This window comes from Stegostoma tigrinum, chromosome 3 (assembly GCF_030684315.1).
Source record: "Stegostoma tigrinum isolate sSteTig4 chromosome 3, sSteTig4.hap1, whole genome shotgun sequence".
NCBI classification, from domain to species: Eukaryota; Metazoa; Chordata; class Chondrichthyes; order Orectolobiformes; family Stegostomatidae; genus Stegostoma; species Stegostoma tigrinum.
In genome coordinates this window covers 66375032-66395497 of record NC_081356.1, presented here as the reverse complement: position 1 = coordinate 66395497, position 20466 = coordinate 66375032, and the positions used below count along the sequence as shown (strand labels likewise).

Genomic DNA, 20466 nt, shown 5'->3' with positions numbered 1-20466 from the left:
CTAAACGGTGAGAGATTAGGACATTGAGATGCAGAGAGGCCTGGGTTTCCTAGTTCATGAATCACAGAAGGTTAGTATGCAGGTGCAGCAAGTCATCGAGAAAGCTAATGGGTTATGTTTTGTTGTGAGGGGAATTGAGTCCAACAGTAGGAAGGTTATGCATCAGCTATACAGGGCAATGGTGAGACCATTTTCTGGAGTACCAAATACAGTGCTGGTCATCGTATTTCTGGAAGGATGTTAAAGCATTGAAGGCAGTTCAGAGAAGATTTACTAAACTAACATCTGGAATGAGTGGATTGCCTTATGAGGAAGGCTTAACAGACTCTGTCTGTGTCCTGTGGAGTTTAGAAGAGTCGGATGACTTCATTGAAATATAAAAAATCCTGAGGGGGCATGACCGGGTGAATATGGGAAAGATGTTTCACCTTGTGGAACTATCTAGAACCAGAGCCATAGTTTAAAAATAAGGCATCAATCATTTAAGACAGAGGAAGAAACAATTTTTACTCTCTCCAGATGAATCTTTGGAACTATCTTCTTCAAAAGGCAGTGGATGGAGAATTTTTGTATATTTTTAGGGCGAAGGTGAGTAGGTTCTTCATTATTGAAAGTTTGGAAGATTATCAGGCATCGACAGTTCTTACTATCTAGTTACTGATTAATGCTTTGCTTAAATCTGAAAAACAACGCCTTATCATTGCAATGTACTTTCTTCCCGTTTTCCAATTTTATACTCGTGCTGATTCTACTCCTGTAATTCCACTATTGCATTAATTGTACTAACAAGTTGGAAGGGTGATGCTTTGTCATTTGAAAGAACAATACACAATATCAAACGCAGTAACAACATGAGCCTTCTCAGTTACTATGTCAGTGAACTCCAAGTTCAGCAAATTGTGAATTACCTTCATTTATTAGCCCAAGGTTTTCTAAATGATAACTGGATTATTATCTGTGACAATAGGCTGACGGGCTTGTGTTTGCCAGGTTTATCCTCTCCCCGTTTTAAAACGGGTGTACAATGTTTGTATTCCTTTTGTCTCCTTGTGCTATCCCTTCCAGAAATACAATGACTAGCACTGTATTTGGTACTCCAGAAAACGGTCTCACCATTGCCCTGTATAGCTGATGCATAACCTTCCGACTGTTGGACTCAATTCCCCTCACAACAAAACATAACCCATTAGCTTTCTCGATGACTTGCTGCAAGGACTTCATGATCTAGAAATTAGTGCTTTCAGAGTTGGAAGTGGAAATATTCAGTCATTTCAGATAAAAATTGGGTGGGTACTTGAGTAGGGTATCGAACTGACTAGATTGCTGTACATAGAGTTGGCACTGACTTGATGGGTCAAAAGGTGGCCTCCTGGGCCATTATGATGCTGATAATTTTCACCCACTTGCATCCTGCAAGAACCAGGGTATCTTTTCTAATTTGAGGGCAGCTCACATGCCTTTTGGTTTACTGAATATTGCTACTTCAAACCCTTAGACTGCCACATTGGTAATTTTGTCTTTGTAAGTGAAATTCTCAATTAGTATTTCAACCTTGCTCTCTGCTTCCACAAGAATATTTCCTTTTGGTCCCTAATTTGCCCTGTTGTCTTTTGACTACATTTTTCATAATTGTGCATTTATAAAATACATCTGAATTCCACTTCATTAGCTGCTAAGCTATTCTCAATCTCTTTGGCTTCCTTATTTCCTTATACTTGGAGCTCTCTTGTACTTGTGTATTCAGTTTGGTTTTCAAATCTACCATGAACTTTATTGGGTACTTCCTTTTTCTCTGTAACTTGATCACTATATCTTTTGCAATTCAGGAATTTCTAATTTTGGATTCTAATTATTTATTCATGCCTTAATCACCACCTTCTGTAGCCTCCTATCAGTTCTCTCTTTTTTGCTTACCATTAAACAAAAAGGCTAACGGAATGTTGGCCCTTGTTTCAAGGGCTGAAGTATAAGAATAAGGAAATTTTACAAGTGTAAAAGGCACTAGTGAAGCCACATCTGGTAGACTATGAACAGTTTTGGCCCCTTTATTTAAGGAAAGGTATCATTTCATTGGAGACAGTTCAGGGAAGGTTTAGTAGGATGATCCCTGGCGGAAGAGATTGCTTTATGGATGTAACTCTATCCGTTACGATTTAGAACATCAAGATGATCTCCTTGAAGCATACCGGATTCTTATGGGGCTTGACAGGGTAAATGCTGTGAGGGTGTTTCCCCTCATGGGAGGGTCAAGGACCAGAGGGCAGAAGCTCAGAATACAGAACATCAATTTACGGCTGAAGTAGGAGGGATTTCTTCTGCTTGTTGAGTATCTTCGGCTCCCTTACTTCCTTTTACTTGGAGCTCTCTCTTGTACTTGTGTATTCAGTTTGGTTTTCAATTGTTCAGCGATGTTCAGTGGCAGGAGTCCGAGAGAGAGTGTGAGGGCAGCCTGGGAAGGTAAGCTTTTGTTTTAAAAGTCTTACCTCACATGACTGTGCAGTCCCAGAGTGGGTGCAAGTGGTCGGCTGGGTAATGGTTATCTTTCACCTGCTAAATTTGGGAAGGTGCTTTATCTGAATGCTCAGGGCATTCAAAACAAGTTGGATGAGTTGATGGCACAAATCATGGCAAATGGGTATGATTTAGTGGCTGTTAGAGAGACATGGTTACCGGATGGTCATGACTGGGAGTTAAATGTTCTGAATGACCGACAGGAAGGTAAGGGAGATAGCGTTGCTCTGATTTTTAAGGATGATATCAGGGTGGTAGTGAGAGATGATATAGATTCCACTGAACTGAAGATTGAATCTATTTGGGTAGAAATTAGAAATAGGGAGAAGAAGTCACTGACAGGGTGGTCTGTAGGTCACCAAATAATGACATCTTGGGGGCTGGGGGGGTGCAATAAACATAGAAGTAGCTAATGCATGTAAAAATAGTACTGCAGTTATCGTGGGGGGTTTTAACTACGTATCGATTGGTCAAACCAGGTCGGTCATGGCAGCCTTGAGGAGGCATTCATAAAATGCATCCGCAATAATTTCCTTGAACGATATGTAACGGAACCTACGAGGGAGCAAGCGATCCTGGATCTAGTCCTGAATAATGAGACAGGAATAATGATTTACCAGTTAGGGATCCTCTCGGAAGGAGCAATCCCAGTCTGGTCGAATGTAAAATACAGATGGAGCGTGAGAAGGTTAAATCAGTACCAATGTCCTGTGCTTAAACCAAGGAGATGATGAAGGGAGGAGGGAGGAGTTAGGTAGGGTAAAATGGGAACAAAAACTTTATGGTGGGTCAATTGAGGAGCTATGGTGGGTCAATTGAGGAGCAATGGAGGACTTTCAAAATGATTTTTCACAGTGCTCAGCAGAATTATATCCCAGTAATAAGGAAGAATGGTCAGAAAAGAAATAGTCAGCCATGGTTGCCTAAGGAAATAAAGGAGTGTATCAGATTTTTTAAAAAAGACAAAAAAGCAAAGATTATTGGGAAATCTTTTAAAGGCTAATAAAAAGCCACCAAAAAAAGTTACAAAGAAAAGTAAGAGATTATGATGTTAAACTAGTTCAAAATATAAAAACAGGCAGTGAAAATTTCTATAAATGTAAATCATAAAAGAGTGGCAAAGGTAAACATTGGTCCTCTAGAGGATGAGAAGGCTAATTTAATAACTGCGAATGAGGAAATAGCTGAGACATTAAACAGTTATTTTGTATCAGTCTTCACAGTGGAATACACAAATAACATGCCCAAAACTGATGGCAAGGAAGTTATAACATGTGAGGACCTAGGAACTATCATTATCACTAAGTAGAGCAGTGCTGGGCAAGCTAATTGAACTAAAGGTAGACAAGTCTCCTGGCCCTGATGAAATACATCTCAGGGGTACTAAAAGAGGTGCTGGGGAAAATAGCAAATGCACTCAATTATTTACCAAAATTCACTGGACTCTGGGGTGGTTCCCACAGATTGGCTGTTTTCCGATGTGACACCACTGTTTAAAAGAGGAAGTAGACAAAAAGCGGGTAACTATAGGCCAGTTAGCTTAACTTCGGTAGTGGGGAAAATGCTTGAATCTGTCATTAACGAAGAAATAGCAAGACCTCTGGACGTAAATTGTCCCATTGGAAACACCCAGCATGGATTCATGAAGGGTAGGTCATGTTTAACTAATCTGGTGGAATTCTTTGAGGACATTACTTGCATGGTGGACAATGGGGAACCTGTGGATGTGGTGTATCTGGATTTCCAGAAGGCATTTGACAAGTTACGACACCAAAGGCTGCTACGTAAGATAAAGTTGCACGGTATTACAGGTAATGTGTTGGCATGGATAGAGGATTGATTGACCAGTAGAAAGCAAAGAGTAGGGGTAAATGAGTTTTTTTTAGGTTGATGGTCAGTGGCTAGTCATGTGTGTCAGGGAGCGATGTTGGGACTGCAATTGTTTACAATTTACATAGATGGTTTGGAGCTGGGGACTAAGTGTGGTGTGTCAAAATTTACAGATGACACTAAGGTGAGTGGTAGAGCAAAGTGTGCAAAAGACACTGAAAGTCTGCAGAGGGATATAGATAGCCTTAATGAGTGGGCAAAGGTCTGGCAGATGGAGTACAATGTTGATAAGTGTGAGGTCATCCATTTTGGTTGGAATTACAGCAAAATGGATTATACTTTAAATGATTAAAAAAAATTGTAGCATGCTGCTGTGCAGAGGGACTTGGGTGTCCTTGTGCATTAGTCGCTAAAAGTAGGATTGCAGGTGCAGCAGGTAATTAAAAAGTCTAATGGGATTTTGTTTGCCATTGCTTGAGGGATGGATTTTAAAAACGCTGACTCTATGCTGCAGCTGTATAGGGTCCTGGTGAGGCCACACCTGGAGTACTGTGTGCAGTTTTGGTCTCCTTGCTTGAGAAGGGATACCCTAGCACTGGAGAGGGTGCAGAGGAGATTTACTTGGTTGATTCCAGAGTTGAGAGGGTTGGATTATGAGGAGAGACTGAGTAGGCTGGGATTATATTCTTTGGAATTCAGAAGAATGAGGGGTGATCTTATAGAAACATATAGGATTATGAAGGGAATAGATAAAGTGGCGGCAGGAAAGTTGTTTTCATTAGCAGGTAAAACTGACTAGAGAGTATCGCCTCGGAACAAAGGGAAGCAGATGTAGGACTGAGGTCAGGAGGAACGTCTTCACCCATGTTATTCCATTCTGAGTAGGGATGGGAGAGAATAAATTGTCTGAAGCCATTTACGTGCTTGAAACCTTGTCATTCCCACCTAATGATATTTTATCTTTACCAATTTTGATGCTTGCCAAAGAGTTGGAATCTGTGGCATTGCCTGCCCAGTGAAGCGGTTGAAGCTACCTTGCCAAATATGTTTTAAGGCAAGGCTAGATAAATTTTTGAACAATTAAGGAACTAAGGGTTATGGTGAGTGGGCAGGTAAGTGGAGCCGAGTCTCAAAAAGATCAGCTATGATCTTATTAAATGGAGGGGCAGGTTTGACGGGCCAAATGGCCCACTCCTGCGCCTAGTTCTGGTGTTCTTCTATCTTTGGAACTCCTTGTCAGAGAGCTGTGGGGTCAGAATCCTTGTGTGTATTTAACGCTGAGATGGATCCTTGATCAATAGGGGAATCGAGGCTTACAAGGAAAGGGCAGGAAAGTGGACGTAAGCAATGCTAGATCAGTTTGAACCTATTGAATGGCAGAGCAGACTCGCGGCGCTGAGTAGTCTATTCTTGTTCCTATTACTTGGTCTGATCCTTTTATAACTCAGACTATATCATGATAATTGAAGTTCCTCAATGCCGCAATGGTGAAGTTCTTGCATCTTGCTTGCAAATAGACCATTGACTAATGGGAAGGAAATAGATGACCATAAGTATACAGACAGTAGTGTAATTACAGCACTATTATTCTTTAATTCTATCAATCAATTCTGACTTTGATCCTCATCGATAATATTATTCTTCAGAAAATAATAGATCACAACTGTTTTTCCCCCTCAGCCATCATTTGTTTTAATTTGAATTCCCTAACTTTCAGGAATACTTTATAGTCAGGAATAAGTTCTCGGCCTCCCCTTTCTTTGGGGACAGATGACTAAATGGGAGTCCGTACATAGTAAACACCACTAAACAATCTAGTGCAGGATTTGTGCCACATTAAATTCATAAATTACTCAAATGCACAAAAATATCATGCCTTTTAATTGGTAGTAACATTCTGTATAAGGATATGATGTTGATGCTTGAATTTACATTTTTTAAAAAATCCATTAATTTCATTATTCAATCTTCCATTCCCTTCCATTCTGAGTAGCGATGGGAGAGAATAAATTGTCTGAAGCCATTTACGTGCTTGAAACCTTGTCATTCCCACCTAATGATATTTTATCTTTACCAATTTTGATGCTTGTCAATGTGTAAATTTAGAAGTTAGAACCCATTGACAGTGAGCACTGCAGCTAGATTTTAACTTGAGTATTCGGGTAGCTCACGTGTGACCAACTATATTGGTTAAACCAGGGTAGAATTTCCACTGTTGCCAGAACTGGACAAATTAGGTTGGAAAGTGTAAAGCTTACGTAGCATTCCTGTGGAACAGAGGATCAAGACGTTCCCTTGGGCACTATTAGGAACTGTTAGCTCACTACTTCCCAGTATCCTGTGAATGTGTAAGATTTGTCTGATCTTGCCAATGATAAAACTATGAAAGTTGACCTGTTTCCACATTGTAGGGATTCTACATTCGGCCCAACACATCCATACTGCCCCTCTGAACAGCATCCCACCCAGACCCATTCCTCTACCCCTCCATTTCCCTTTTCTAAACCACCTAACCCAAACATCCCTCAGCACTATGGGCAATTTAACATAGCCAATCCACCTACCCTGCACATCTTTGGACTGTGGGAGGAAACTGGATCACACAGAGGAAACCCACACAGACACGGGGAGAATTTGCGGACTCCCCACAGTTGCCTGAGGCCGGAATCGAACCTGGATCCCTGGTGCTATGAAGCAGCAGTTATTGAGTTGTAGAATATGGACTAGCTAGTTTGTAGGTCATACAACAGATTTTGACATGTCAACTAAAATAATATAATTTCTATGAAACTATAATAATGTTTTCATGTCATTGCAAGGTACAAGGCTGGGATATGTTTTTTCATTGGCCAGAATGTTATTCGTTGAGTTTTCCCTTTCAGTATCATTTTCAGTTCTAGAAATCTAGACAACTTCATGCAAGAGTCTTTTTTGCAAAGTCTAAAGTTTACCATGTGGTTTTTCTCCCCCCACTGTTCAATAAGGAACCTGGTCATCGAGCCATTCTGCTCGAAAGCCATGCGACTGATCTTTTCTTGACTAATGTCATTAATGTAATTACCAGCTTTATTTTTAAGAATCAGTTTCATTGTTCTGCTGGAATATGATGTTCCCTGGATTAAACTGGTATTTTGTAAATAGCTTTTGATTTGTTAATTGTGATCTTTCCAACGTAATAAACATATCTTTTTGTCACAACTACATCTATCCTGTAGTAATAGAACGCACATTTCAGAAGTGGCAGTAATCCTGATGGGAGAGCTACAGTGAGAGAGAGGTACTATTACATCATTTATGATGATGTAATAGTACCTCTCTCTCACTGTAGCTCTCCCATCAGGATTACTGCCACTTCTGAAATGTGCGTTCTATTAATACAGGATAGATGTAGTCGTGACAAAAAGATATGTTCATCTTGTACCATTTAAGCATGTTTGAACCTCCTGACTTAATTTGGCAGTCCTTTTGTCAGCAAGGATTGTTTCCATAAAACAGGTGATTTTTTTTTTTTGAAAAAGCTTTCCCTCATGACTGCTGCAAGAATTGTTACTCCTGGGGTTGGAAGGGTGCACTCGTTCCTTTCCAGCCCTCGTCCTTCACTGGTCACAGCAAATTTTATATTTGTCAGTTAAATAAGTTGTGTCAATTGCGGATAGTGTCTTGTGGTTTAGTCTTGATAACAAGCCAGCCAGTTTTCTTAAATTGACAAAGAAAAGCTAGTTTGTTACAAACAAACTCACCCAAGCAAACATTCAGAGATTATTGACAAAAAAATTTCAACTGCCAAGTTGTTAACATTCCAAAATCAACATGAGGCGAACAAGTAACAAACCATTGTGCAACACCCCATAGAATACATTTAAATAGCAAGTGCACCATGACAGACCTTGCCAATTTCTCAGCCTTTTCAGCAGTCAGGCTAAATAGTTTCTTGATAAGAACATAAGAACTAGGAGCAGGAGTAGGCCATCTGGTCCCTCCAGCCTGCACTGCCATTTAATAAGATCATGGCTGATCTTTTTGAGACTCAGCTCCACTTATCCACCCATTCACCATAAACCCTTAATTCCTTTACTATTCAAAAAGTTATAGAACATAGAACATTGCAGCACAGTACAGGCCCTTCGGCCCTCGATGTTGTGCCGACCTGTCATACTGATCTCAAGCCCATCTAACCTACACTATTCCATGTACATCCATATGCTTATCCAATGACGACTTAAATGTACCTAAAGTTGGCGAATCTACTACCGTTGCAGGCAAAGCGTTCCATTCCCTTACTACTCTGAGTAAAGAAACTACCTCTGACATCTGTCCTATATCTTTCACCCCTCAATTTAAAGCTATGCCCCCTCGTGCTCGCCGTCACTGTCCTAGGAAAAAGGCTCTCCCTATCCACCCTATCTAACCCTCTGATTATTTTATATGTTTCAATTAAGTCACCTCTCAACCTTCTTCTCTCCAATGAAAACAGCCTCAAGTCCCTCAGCCTTTCTTCGTAAGACTTTCCCTCCATACCAGGCAACATCCTAGTAAATCTCCTCTGCACCCTTTCCAAAGCTTCCACATCCTCCTTATAATGCGGTGACCAGAACTGTACGCAATACTCCAAGCGCGGCCACACCAGAGTTTTGTACAGCTGCAGCATAACCCCTTGGTTCTGGAACTTGATCCCTCTATTAATAAAAAGCTAAAACACTGTATGCCTTCTTAACAGCCCTGTGAATCTGGGTGACAACTTTCAAGGATCTGTGTACACGGACACAGAGATCTCTCTGCTCATCTACACTACCAAGAATCTTACCATTAGCCCACTACTTTGCCTTCCGGTTACTCCTACCAAAGTGCAACACCTCACACCTGTCTGCATTAAACTCCATTTGCCACCTCTCAGCCCAGCTCTGCAGCTTATCTATGTCTCTCTGCAACCTACAGCATCCTTTGTCACTATCCACAACTCCACCAACCTTAGTGTCGTCTGCAAATTTACTAACCCATCCTTCTACGCCCTCATCCAGGTCATTTATAAAAATGACAAACAGCAGTGGACCCAACACCAACCCTTGCAGTACACCACTAGTAACTGGTCTCCAGGATGAACATTTCCTATCAATTGCCACCCTCGGTCTTCTTTCAGCAAGCCAATTTCCTTTCCAAACTGCCAAATCTCCCACAATCCCATTCCTCCGCATTTTGTACAATAGCCTACTGTGGGGAACCTTATCAAACGCCTTGCTGAAATCCATATACGCCACATCAACCAGTTTACTCTCATCTACCTGTTTGGTCACCTTCTCAAAGAACTCAATAAGGTTTGTGAGGCACGACCTTCCCTTCACAAAACCGTGCTGACTATCCCTAATCAAATTATTCTTTTCTAGATGATTATAAATCCTAAGCCTTATAACCATTTCCAACACTTTACCAACAAATGAGGTAAGGCTCACAGGTCTATAATTACCAGGGTTGTCTCTACTCCCCTTCTTGAACAGGGGAACCACATTTGCTATCCTCCAGTCATCTGGCACTATTCCTGTAGACAATGACGAGTTAAAGATCAATGCCAAAGGCTCAGCAATCTCCTCCCTGGCGTCCCAGAGGATCCTAGGATAAATCCCATCCGGCCCAGGGGACTTATCTATCTTCACCCTCTGTAGGATTTCTAATACCTCTTCCTTGTGAACCTCAATCCCACCTAGTCTAGTAGCCTGTATCTCAATATTCTCCTCGACAACATTGTCATTTTCTAGAGTGAATACTGTTGAAAAATATTCGTTTAGTGCTTCCCCTATCTCCTCTGACTCCACACACAACTTACCACTACTATCCTTGATTGGCCCTAATCTTACTCTCGTCATTCTTTTATTCCTTAAATACCTATAGAAAGCCTTAGGGTTTACCCTGATCCTATCCGCCAACAACTTCTCATGTCTCCTCCTGGCTCTTCTGAGCTCTCTCTTTATAGGTCTTTCCTGGCTACCTCATAGCCCTCAAGAGCCCTAACTGAGCCTTCACATCTCATCCTAACATAAGCCGCCTTCTTCCTCTTGACCAGAGATTTCACCTCCTTCGTAAACCATGGCTCCCGCGCTCTACAGCTTCCTCCCTGCCTGACAGGTACATACTTATCTAGGACAGACAAGATCTTTTCCCTGAATAAGCTCCACATTTCCAATGTGCCCATCCCCTGCAGTTTCCAGGAGTCACTGTTTAAAAATCAGCATTCACCCACTGAAGGCAGAGGTGAGGAGAGCTTTTCTTTCTGACTCTCTTCAGTTCAAAAAGATGGTAGAAGCAAAGTATTTGAATATTTGTAGGTCGGAGGTCAATAAATTATTGATAAATAAGGGGCTTAAACATTATCAGAAACAAGCAAGAACATGGAGAGATCAGATCAGTCATAATTTTAGTGAAGGTAAAGGGGCTGAGTGGCCTCCTTGTCACCAAGGAGTTATCAGTTTTCATTTTCACTCTGTCAGCATTTCTAACCCATTAGCGTGACTGAATGCCTCTGCTCATTGGCAACACTGATGGGTCAAGTTATTATCATGGATAACACACCAAGGAATATTGTGCCTTTGTGAGCAGACACTTTAGAATTAAGCTATGTACCTCACTTTTAGCTGGTAGAAGCTACATATATTCACATGCACTGAGGGATCCGGACTTTATAGGCAAAAGGAACGTGTCCAAGTATGACATTATTCCTAAACTAAACAAAGTCCAGGTGCATCCTGTAGTATCAGGATAGCAATCTATTTGTTAGACCACACTTTCAAAGGATCATGACATTTACATTCTTAAGCAGCAGTCTCCTCAGAGTCCAGGGGGTGGTTGGAGGTGTGTTGGGGGGGGGGAATGCATGAGGGACACCAGATCCATTCTTATTTCTTCAAAGTCACCATGTTCCAAACCATTAAGGATATTTTCTAGTGCCAGAAGGTGCTGGCGCATTGCTGAGAGTGTGTACTTGAGGATCTGTAAAGTCAACAGTTTTTGGAGGCTCTGGATGAAGGGTCTCAACTTTCCTGCTCCTCTGACGCTGCCTGGCCTGCCGTGTTCCTCCAGCTCCACACTGTGCTATCTCACGTTCTAAGCCATAGCAAGTCAAATTGGGACCATCTTCCCTCATCAGCCCCCTCAGTATCCCATTGGAGTAGTGACTCTTTCTTATCTAGCCTTGCCTTCTGCGAGGTAGCTTCAACTGCTTCACTGGGCAGGGAATTCAACAGATTGACAACCCTTTGGATGAAGAAGTTCCTCCTGACTGCAGTCCTATATCTGCTTCCCTTTATTTTGAGGCGATGCCCTCTTGTCCTAGTTTCACCTCCAAGCAGAAACAACCTCCCTGCCCCCACCTTATCTTTTCCTCCCTAATTCATATATGGATCTTGCTTCTATCTCTACCATTTTTTTTCACAACTAACATAGAGAATAGAATGCTATTTAGCCTGTAGAATCTGCTGCATAATTTAATAAGATCATGCCTGATCATCCAACTCAATATTATGCTCCCAGGTTCTCCCATACCCTTTAGATCCCATTAAATCAAAGAAATATTATCTAACTCTTTCTTGAAGACATTGAGTGTCTTAGCCTCCTGTTCTCTGTGGCAGAGAACTCCACAGGCTCAAAACACTCTGGGTGAAGAAGCTTATCCTCATCCTCATTCTAGTTCTAAATGGTCTATGCTGTATCTTTAGACTATGCCCCTGGTATTTCATTCCCCAGTCATTGGGAACATTCCTCTTGCTTTTACCTTGTCTAGTCCTGTTGGAACTGTGATTCAGAGTTGTTCTTTGGTGACGAATGAGCTTTGCAATGGGCCTAGCCCCTATTGCAATGCAGAATTGAATGCAACTAATATTTTAAAACAGTCAAATGTAGCAACCAGTTGTGGGAATTGAATGTAACAATCCTTTGAAACTCTGTACCCTGAATATTGTTGCTCACCAACTGCTGGCTTTGTGTCATCTTTGCTGGTATTCTTTATGGCTTTCACTCCCTCTCCCATGATTTTGATGTTAATGCAGTACTGGAAGAATTTGTTACTGTTGGAAGTTCCTACAACCATGTTTCTTCCAGTTTCCTCTTTAGACGACTACAACCTTTCAAAGTGTTGTCTTATTTTCAATTGTAATATATTTTTGGTGTTTCTATAATTGGATCTAAAATTCAATCATGTAAGAGGAAGAATAATGAGCCGATATATGTACTTTATTGAAGTTTATTAATATTATTTTGTGAATATCTCAATCTGTTTCCAAATTATGCTTTGGTTCCCTATTAGTTATGGGAGGTACTGTGTAAGAATTCTATGCAATATTTTTGTACTATGAAAAGTGAGCTTGAATATTAAAACTTTAAATCTGTTTGAAAATTTTGATTCAAGTGAGCTAGCTACCTAGTGTCGGCTTTTAATAGGAAAAAAGCCTAAAAGATCCCTATCTTTCTATCTCTTTGTCAATTAATTTGTACATTTGATGCTGTCTCTGTGGGAATGTTTGAAGACAGTTTGGTAGATGAATCCCATTCACAAGTAGCTGGTGTGCACCTAATCAACTGGTTTTACGTGATAGATTTTCTAATTTTAATGTTCTGCAGGTTAAGCTGGTTGTAGAATAATTTCATTATTTATTCCTCAGGGAAATGTGTAAGATTGTTGTAATTGTATACAAAGCAAATTATTTTTGGTTTGTACAGCTGATTTGGCAATAGTTTCATTTCCTTGAGAGATATTGCACGCATGTGCAGACGTGTCTTTAAAATAACTCACTATATTCACTGTGAGCTTGACAAACTTGAAGGAAGTTGTGTGGATTCTCTCTCTCATTTCCTATTCCTGGTTTAGAGTTGTATTAAACCAAGACAAAATGGGTGGATAAATGAATTGTCTCCTTGCCTGTCTATTTAAAGACACAATTGTAAATCTACTTGCTAAACTAATGTTTTGGTCATCTGAACTAACATCCCGCTATATGGCTTGATGTCATTCTTTGTAGTGCTTCTGTGAAACTCCTTGCTGTGCTACGATAAGTATGAATGTAGTTTCTTTTTGTTCTAACTAGATTGGAGACACATGAGGTCTCTGGCCTGTCTTTGATACAACAACTAATTATACCAAAAAAGAAATTTTAACTGGAATTGAGCAGAGATCTCTTTTTGATTTGAGGCAAAAATAATCAAACATTGATGGTCAAATAATGTATTTGACTTGAGTTTGAAAAATTTGTCTCCCTATCAACCTCTTCAAGTTTTGTATTGATCCAAAAAGGGTTAGTTGTTGCAAGACAACAGAATAATATTAATAGCATGAATTTTGCAAACAGTAGCAAAGTGACAGCTGCCAATAAAGATCTGTTTTTAAAGAGAAGCTGTCTACAAGATCTAGCCATCTCTGTAGCATGAATTTCACCCTTTCCAACATTAATTTGAATATTGTGCCAGGCTTGGTTTCCAGAAGACCAGGTACAGCAATGTTACTAAGGAATACAAAGAGCCAGGCACGCTGAAGAATTCTCTCAGATCGTGCATCAGAAAGTGAAAGGTTTATTCTTTATTTAGAAGTTTTGCAGAATGAGACTGCGCATTAGAAACTGCAATACCACCAGCTTCAAAAATATGTACTGTTACTTAAAGCATGGAATTTTCGTCATTTGACATTACACAAATATAAAGATAATATTCAGGGCCAGAAACTTAATCTGTGTCCTGGTTATTTACTAACTGAAACAGTGCCTTCCTATCCACCCTATCTATGCCTCTCACAATCTTGTATGCCTTTATCCGGTCCTCTTTCACCCATAGTTGCTCCAAGAGAAATAATCCCAGTTCATTCAATCTTTCCTCATAGCTCAAAACTTTCAACCCAGACAGCATCATAGTAAATCTGCTCTGCACCCTGAAATATAATTGCATCCTTCCTATAATGTGTCAACAAGACCTGCATGCTCTACTCCGGTTATGGCTTAGCCAGCATTTTATGTAGTTCCCAGCATAACCATCTTATGCCTTAGTTAATAAAAACAAGTATCCCTTATGCCACCTTAACTACTGTATCTACCTGTCTTGAGGGGGTCTGTGGATATGTACACAAAGGTGCATCATAGAATCCCTACAGCGTGGAAGTAGGACATTATGCCCATGAAGTCATGCTGACCATCCGAAATGTTGCTATTTCCTTGCTATGAGTGCCGTATAGAGTTAAACTTAGTTTTAACCCCTTTAGTTAGTTTTTTAAATACACCACTGACTATATCCAGGTTATGACCAGATATACTTTCTCCAGGGCTTGCTTCAAGGCCATATTTAAATGAACACACATACCTGTCTGGTGTGTTATCTTCAACTCTCCTGTTGCGTTCAATGATGGAGTGAAGGCAGGATGTTTATGACAAAAGGAACGATCAGCTACTCTCAGTATTCTCACAGCTCAAGCATCATGCTTTTCTTAAAACTGATTTGCAAACTTTGACATAAATCTGTGTCTTGACTATTATCTTTTTGTTCTGTTTATCTGTCATGCAATTATTCAGTCAGGGTACCAATTCCTTCCTTGCCCATTCAACTGCCTTGAGACAAATCCAGCACACAAGACTTCACCGAACTAGTTTACATTCATTAATAGGAAGAATGTCAAAATGACTATAGTGATAGTGTAAATAATACATGTGTGTGTTTACACATATGTATTTTAGCTTATACCTGAAGATGTTATGCTACTAATCTGTCATATCTTATTTGTGTTGTGGTTCCTCTTCACACTAGAGGCACTGCATGCAAAGCCTTCCTTACCCATTTCTAACTATGCTGTTTACGAGGTTGGCTGCTTCTTCCCATCTTTGAGAGTACACTTCACTGCTGTCCCTTAAATCCTTCAGGATGGCCTCTTTTTGGTTTTCAGAATAAAATACCTAGGAAGCAGCTTTCCCAGGTCTCCTCTCTATTCCTGCAATTGCTGAAGCTTGAAAAATCCAAGTGCTGGTGAGCTCTTGTAGTTTAATAAGGAATCTTTCCCTTGATAAAATGGGCATGCCATCCTGTCCACTATTGCTAATTGGTCAGGGAATCCGGAGATGGAATGATGCCAAATCAAGTGCCTTGGTAAAGATAATGCATCTTTTTCCTTCTGGTTCCTAGCATGGAATTGCTCATCTTTCTGGCAGGGATTGCCCTGAGAATTCCACCCTTAGCATTGGATAATTGCTATAAATCAAAGATCAAAAAAAAAATGTTTTTGTGTTGAAATACTTGCATCCCTTACTGAAAGCATGTTGAATGCAGTAAACATAGACTCTCAAGTTGTTTTTCTCCTTTCTTAAATGTTGGGTTAATACTTGCTAACAAATATCTGCTTTCTGTGGAACTGTCTCAAGTATTAGCCAGAATCTTTGTCTTCCCCCCTCCCTTGTTCTTTAAAGATTTTATGATGTACCCCATCCAGTTCTCTCACTTATTTCACCAAGTTCCTTCTAGTATGTTCCATATTGGTTGACAGAAATTAGCAATTTTTAGCATGATTTGGGTCGCTATTAGTTTCTTTAAACATAAAGGGATTTTTAGAAGAAGTTGAATTTTGTCAGAAGAAAGGTTTATGACAACATAATAAGATGCCAATCAGTTTGCTTGCCAGCCAAGACTTTAAGAATGGTGCCAACAGTCGATCTGAATGTCAACAGATTGCATAATGTATAAATATATGCATGACAAGCTGTTTCCTTTGAATTTTTCTTTTATTTGTTCAATGGAATGTGAATGTCACTGGCTTGGCCAGAATTTATTCCCTGTTCCTAAGTGTGCTGGAGAACGTGGTGGTAAGCCGCCATCATGAACCACAGCTGTTCTTGGGATGTAGGAGCATCCCACAGTGCTGTGAGGATGGGAGAAGATTTTTATCCAGTTATTTAAATTGTTAAAGGCTCACACACTAGTGTTTTTATTGACTTCCACTTTTGAAAGTGGTTAGTTTTATCTGAAACCATCAAAGTCAATGTTAAAATCCTCAATGAACTTTTTAATTCATTGACAGGGTGAGGGCATTGCTGGCCAGGCAGCATTTATTACTCATCTCTAATTGCCTAGACGGCAGTCAAGAATCAGCCACATTGCTGTGGGTCTGAAGTCACATGTAGGCCAGATTAGGTAAGGATGGCAGTTTCTTTCCCTGAAATACATTAGCGAACCAGATGGGTTTTTCCTGACCATCAACAAAGAATTCACAGTCATCAATAGATTCTTAATTCCAGATATTTACTGAATTCAAATTCCACCCTCTGCCATGGTGGGATTTGAACCCAGGTCTCCAGAATGTTGTCTGGCTCTTTGGATTAATGGTCCAGTGATAATACCACTAGGCCATCGCCTCCCTAAATTAATTCCAGTTGAGAAAAGAAATCTCTAAGAAAATAATTACATTACAGTTTTTAGCACATTTCCTAAAATACAAGGAGCAAGTGAAGTTAATAACTACTGGTCACTTATTCTGTTCCTATTCAAATTAATAATTTTGACATTCAAACCATAAAGTAAGTTCTAAATTTCTGTTCTGCTACCATACAAAATAGTGATGGATCTTCGGGGTTTTGCTTAGAAATAGAATGTGCAGTAATTTAAAGACAAAAAGATGCCTCTCTTAGATAAGCCAGATAATCACTTCCCAGTTTTTTGTTTTGAATGATTAGTGAACATACTAAAGGTATGTTGTAATATGTTAGCTGTGTACATGCAAGCCTGTACTCTAAATCAGCTGTCCTTTTTCTTTCTCAGGTATCACGAGAACTGCGAGCAATGCAGAAGATTATCTTGATGATGAAGACTCTGATTAGGTTTTTCCAAAGTTCATCGAACACTTACTAATATTCTTATTTGGTTTGTTTTATCTCCATTTTGCTTGAATTATCTTGGCACTTGTAAATCAAATCAAAACAAAGTTGCTGAAATTCAATACTGAACTGTGGTGTTATTCCAGAAATTTTACATTTTTGTTTTCCTGGTTTCATTTATCTATATGCTCTGTGCTGTGATCACAAAGCAAAATGTGATCTGAATTTATTATCTGCTTTTTTATTTAAATCACTGAGCTGATGCCAATTTAACTATTTGAAACGTACAAAGTATGGATTTTCAAGTGTGATTTAAAAGCAATACTTCATCCTGAAAATAGCCTTCCTTGAGACTATTTGAAAATGTAAAACATGCATTCTGACAATCAAAAAAGATTAATTTTCTGAAAAGCCAGTTTATGCTTTCCACCAAAGTGGGTGTACCTGTGCATGTTTGCATGTTATGTTTGAGACATTGTGTTCCCTATTTGTTGCTGTGGACTCTAGCAGCCATCATAATATGATGGTGACAAAGAAAATAACATCTTTTGAACCCTGATGCTGCCAATCTAGCTACAACATAACTAAAATACAACATTTTTGTTATTGGCATTCAGATAACTTTTTCTTTGACAGTTTCCGTACAGGGCTTATAATATCAACATGACTTGATCATGCATGACAATAATGACAGTTGAAGTTAACCCCCATCTCTCCCCGTTTACTGTCCCCTAACTACTGCCATGTTCTGTATTTTGGTGATTTGTAGCTGTATTCTTGTTCATGCTGTAAGGCATTGCAATTGTTGTGATGTTTTATCCAGCTCGAAGCTGCTGCAGTTTTGATGTCATTTTCTGCATTTTTAACTTCAACCTGCTCCTTAACTCACTCCCCACTGCGCTACTTAAGACAGATGCAAGCGATATTTAATTGTTAGTGATAGTGATAGTTTTCTGAGTTTGTGAATTAGCTGCTCAGATCATTTAATAGTGTTAAATTCAAAATTTGTTCCTTCTCATATGTAATCTTGATTTCACTAAGCTTCATTTTATGAATGTGCCAAGTTTGAAATATTTGAAATACCTCAATTTGGAATGAGTAACACACGCCTTTAACTAGCTTGACTGCATGGCGTTTTTGATTTCTGACAAGATTCTGATTACATCTAAGTAGGGCTTTTGCATTAGATTAATTCATCCATATGTGGAGGGTCGGGGGAGGGGGGGGTGCGATAAAAACAAATATTATGCCCACAATTGGATATCTGAAAATCAGTAGAAATGTAAAATAAGTCAGTGTGAATGACTCAATTCGAATATTGTGCGTCTTTTTCTCATCCTGATCGTGTTAAATACATGTTGAGTATTTGTAATAAGACAATACAACTTTCAAGTTTTAGAACAAAGATCAGCCTCTCAATCAGTTGATTGATTAGGAAAGCACAGTGCAGACTTCTTTCAATGGATGAAATACATTTCAACCCAAGTGGCTTTTCTAGATGGGTGCTGATGCTGTTTGCTTGGCCTCGTCAGAAAAGAGGATGTAAAATTATGGAATAATACAGAAGACCATTCCAATTTAGAGCAGGAGTAGGGTATAATGTCCCTCATGCCTTCACCATCATAAGATTGTCACTGTTCTGATTGCAGCTTTAACTCCATATTTCCACCTACCTCTGACCTTTAACTCCCATGTAAACGCAGAACCTTAACTACACGTGCCTTTAAAATTGCTCCATTACCTGCCTCCACTGTTCTCTGGCAAAGAAAGTTCCAAATCTCAGACAGTGAAGGAAAAATATCTTCCACCTTAAATGGAAGACCTGTTGGTTTTTAAAATGAACCTGTAATGGGAAACATAACTCCAACTTCAACCTCAAACCCCTCAGAATCATGTATGTTTCAATAAGATCATCATTCATTTTCTGAACTCCAGTGGAAATGGGCCCAGCCTATTGGTTCAGGAGGTAATCCATCTCCTCCCCTCCCTCCTCTTCCCTCTTCCCTTAAAAATTCTGGGTGCCAAGTGAGCTGCCTTTTAATGCAATTGTATTGTCTCTTAAGGAGATCAAAACTGTATGCAGTACTCCAACTGTAGTCTCACCAATTACCTGTGGCAAAACCTGCTGCCTTTATCACTTGCCTTACCTGCAAAGCAATTTTGAGATGATGCCCTGATCTCTGTGTTATGTTCCTTTGCAGATACCATGTGTCCGCTTACTGTCCTGGATTTATTTGTCATAAAATTTAAGTCATAATTCTGGTTACTTTGTCCAGGTTATTGTGAGAAATTGTAAATAGTTGAGGCCGCAACACTGAAAATAACAGTTTCATGTTTAAATGACCCTATAAAACAAAATCACATTCATTTGTCATCAAATGAAGTGTTCAGTTTGTAGCAGCTAGTCTGTTTTTCCCCATCTCTGCTTTGCTGCAGACTTGATTATGTTTTATTATAATTGTTTTATATAAAACAGCTGTTTTATTATAGTTGATCTCTCTAGTGCAACTTGGGACCATATGTAAATATATAGAAAACCAATGAATTACAAATTTGATATGAGAATTGGAGAAAAATGAATTTGAATGTTAGGAGGAGCTTTCAGATTACAATGAAATTCGAGGCTTCTGCTTTTTAAATTCTTACTCTTGGATGATACAGTTCAGTAACATAAAATCTGAAGTGTAAAATTAATAATTGGGTGAACGTAACTCTTTTTTCTATTAATTTTTAGATTTTGTGCTTTAAATATACTTTTGTTACTATTGAACTTTAGGTCCATTATACGTTATGGAGGAAGTGCAAAGTGAATTTCCGTGCACTTCGAATATTTTATAATGTAATTTAAGAAATGACATCGAGTTGCCGCTGTTCTTGGAATAAATGTTTTGAAGAAAATAGCATTTGAGTTTTATTTTATTTCATTACACTAGAGAAGAGATGTATAATTACACTCAAAGATCAGTATTTCTTTTAGTAGCATTCAGAAGCTGTCTCGTATGTAAAATATAGTGCAAGTTTTCCTACAGTTCAAGTGTTAGTTTCTGCCTTGGGTCGTCTTATAACCGAACAAGTTGATTCTTGATCTAAAGATCGTAGAAACATAAAAAATATGTGCAGGAGTAGGTCATTTGGTCCTTTTGAGCCTATACCACCATTCAATACGATCATGACTAATCATGCAATCTCAGTATCCCATTTCCACCCTCGGCCCATACCCCTTGATCCCTTTAGCTGTAAGGGGCTACATCTTGCTCCCTTTTGAATATATGGAATAAACTGGCTCCGACTGCTTCCTGTGGGA

At 39.4% G+C, this 20466-nt stretch overlaps 1 protein-coding gene across 2 annotated transcripts in view; it reads left to right on the top strand.

Moving 5' to 3' along the window:
- Positions 1–20062, top strand: part of ostf1 (osteoclast stimulating factor 1) — a 93758-nt gene extending 73696 nt beyond the window's left edge. For both annotated transcript variants that reach the window (XM_059644648.1, XM_048527803.2), the window contains one exon: positions 17107–20062. In XM_059644648.1, coding sequence (XP_059500631.1) covers positions 17107–17165 — 59 coding nt within the window. In that variant the 3' untranslated portion in view covers positions 17166–20062. The remainder of the gene's footprint in view (positions 1–17106) is intronic.
- Positions 20063–20466: the final 404 nt, after the last annotated feature.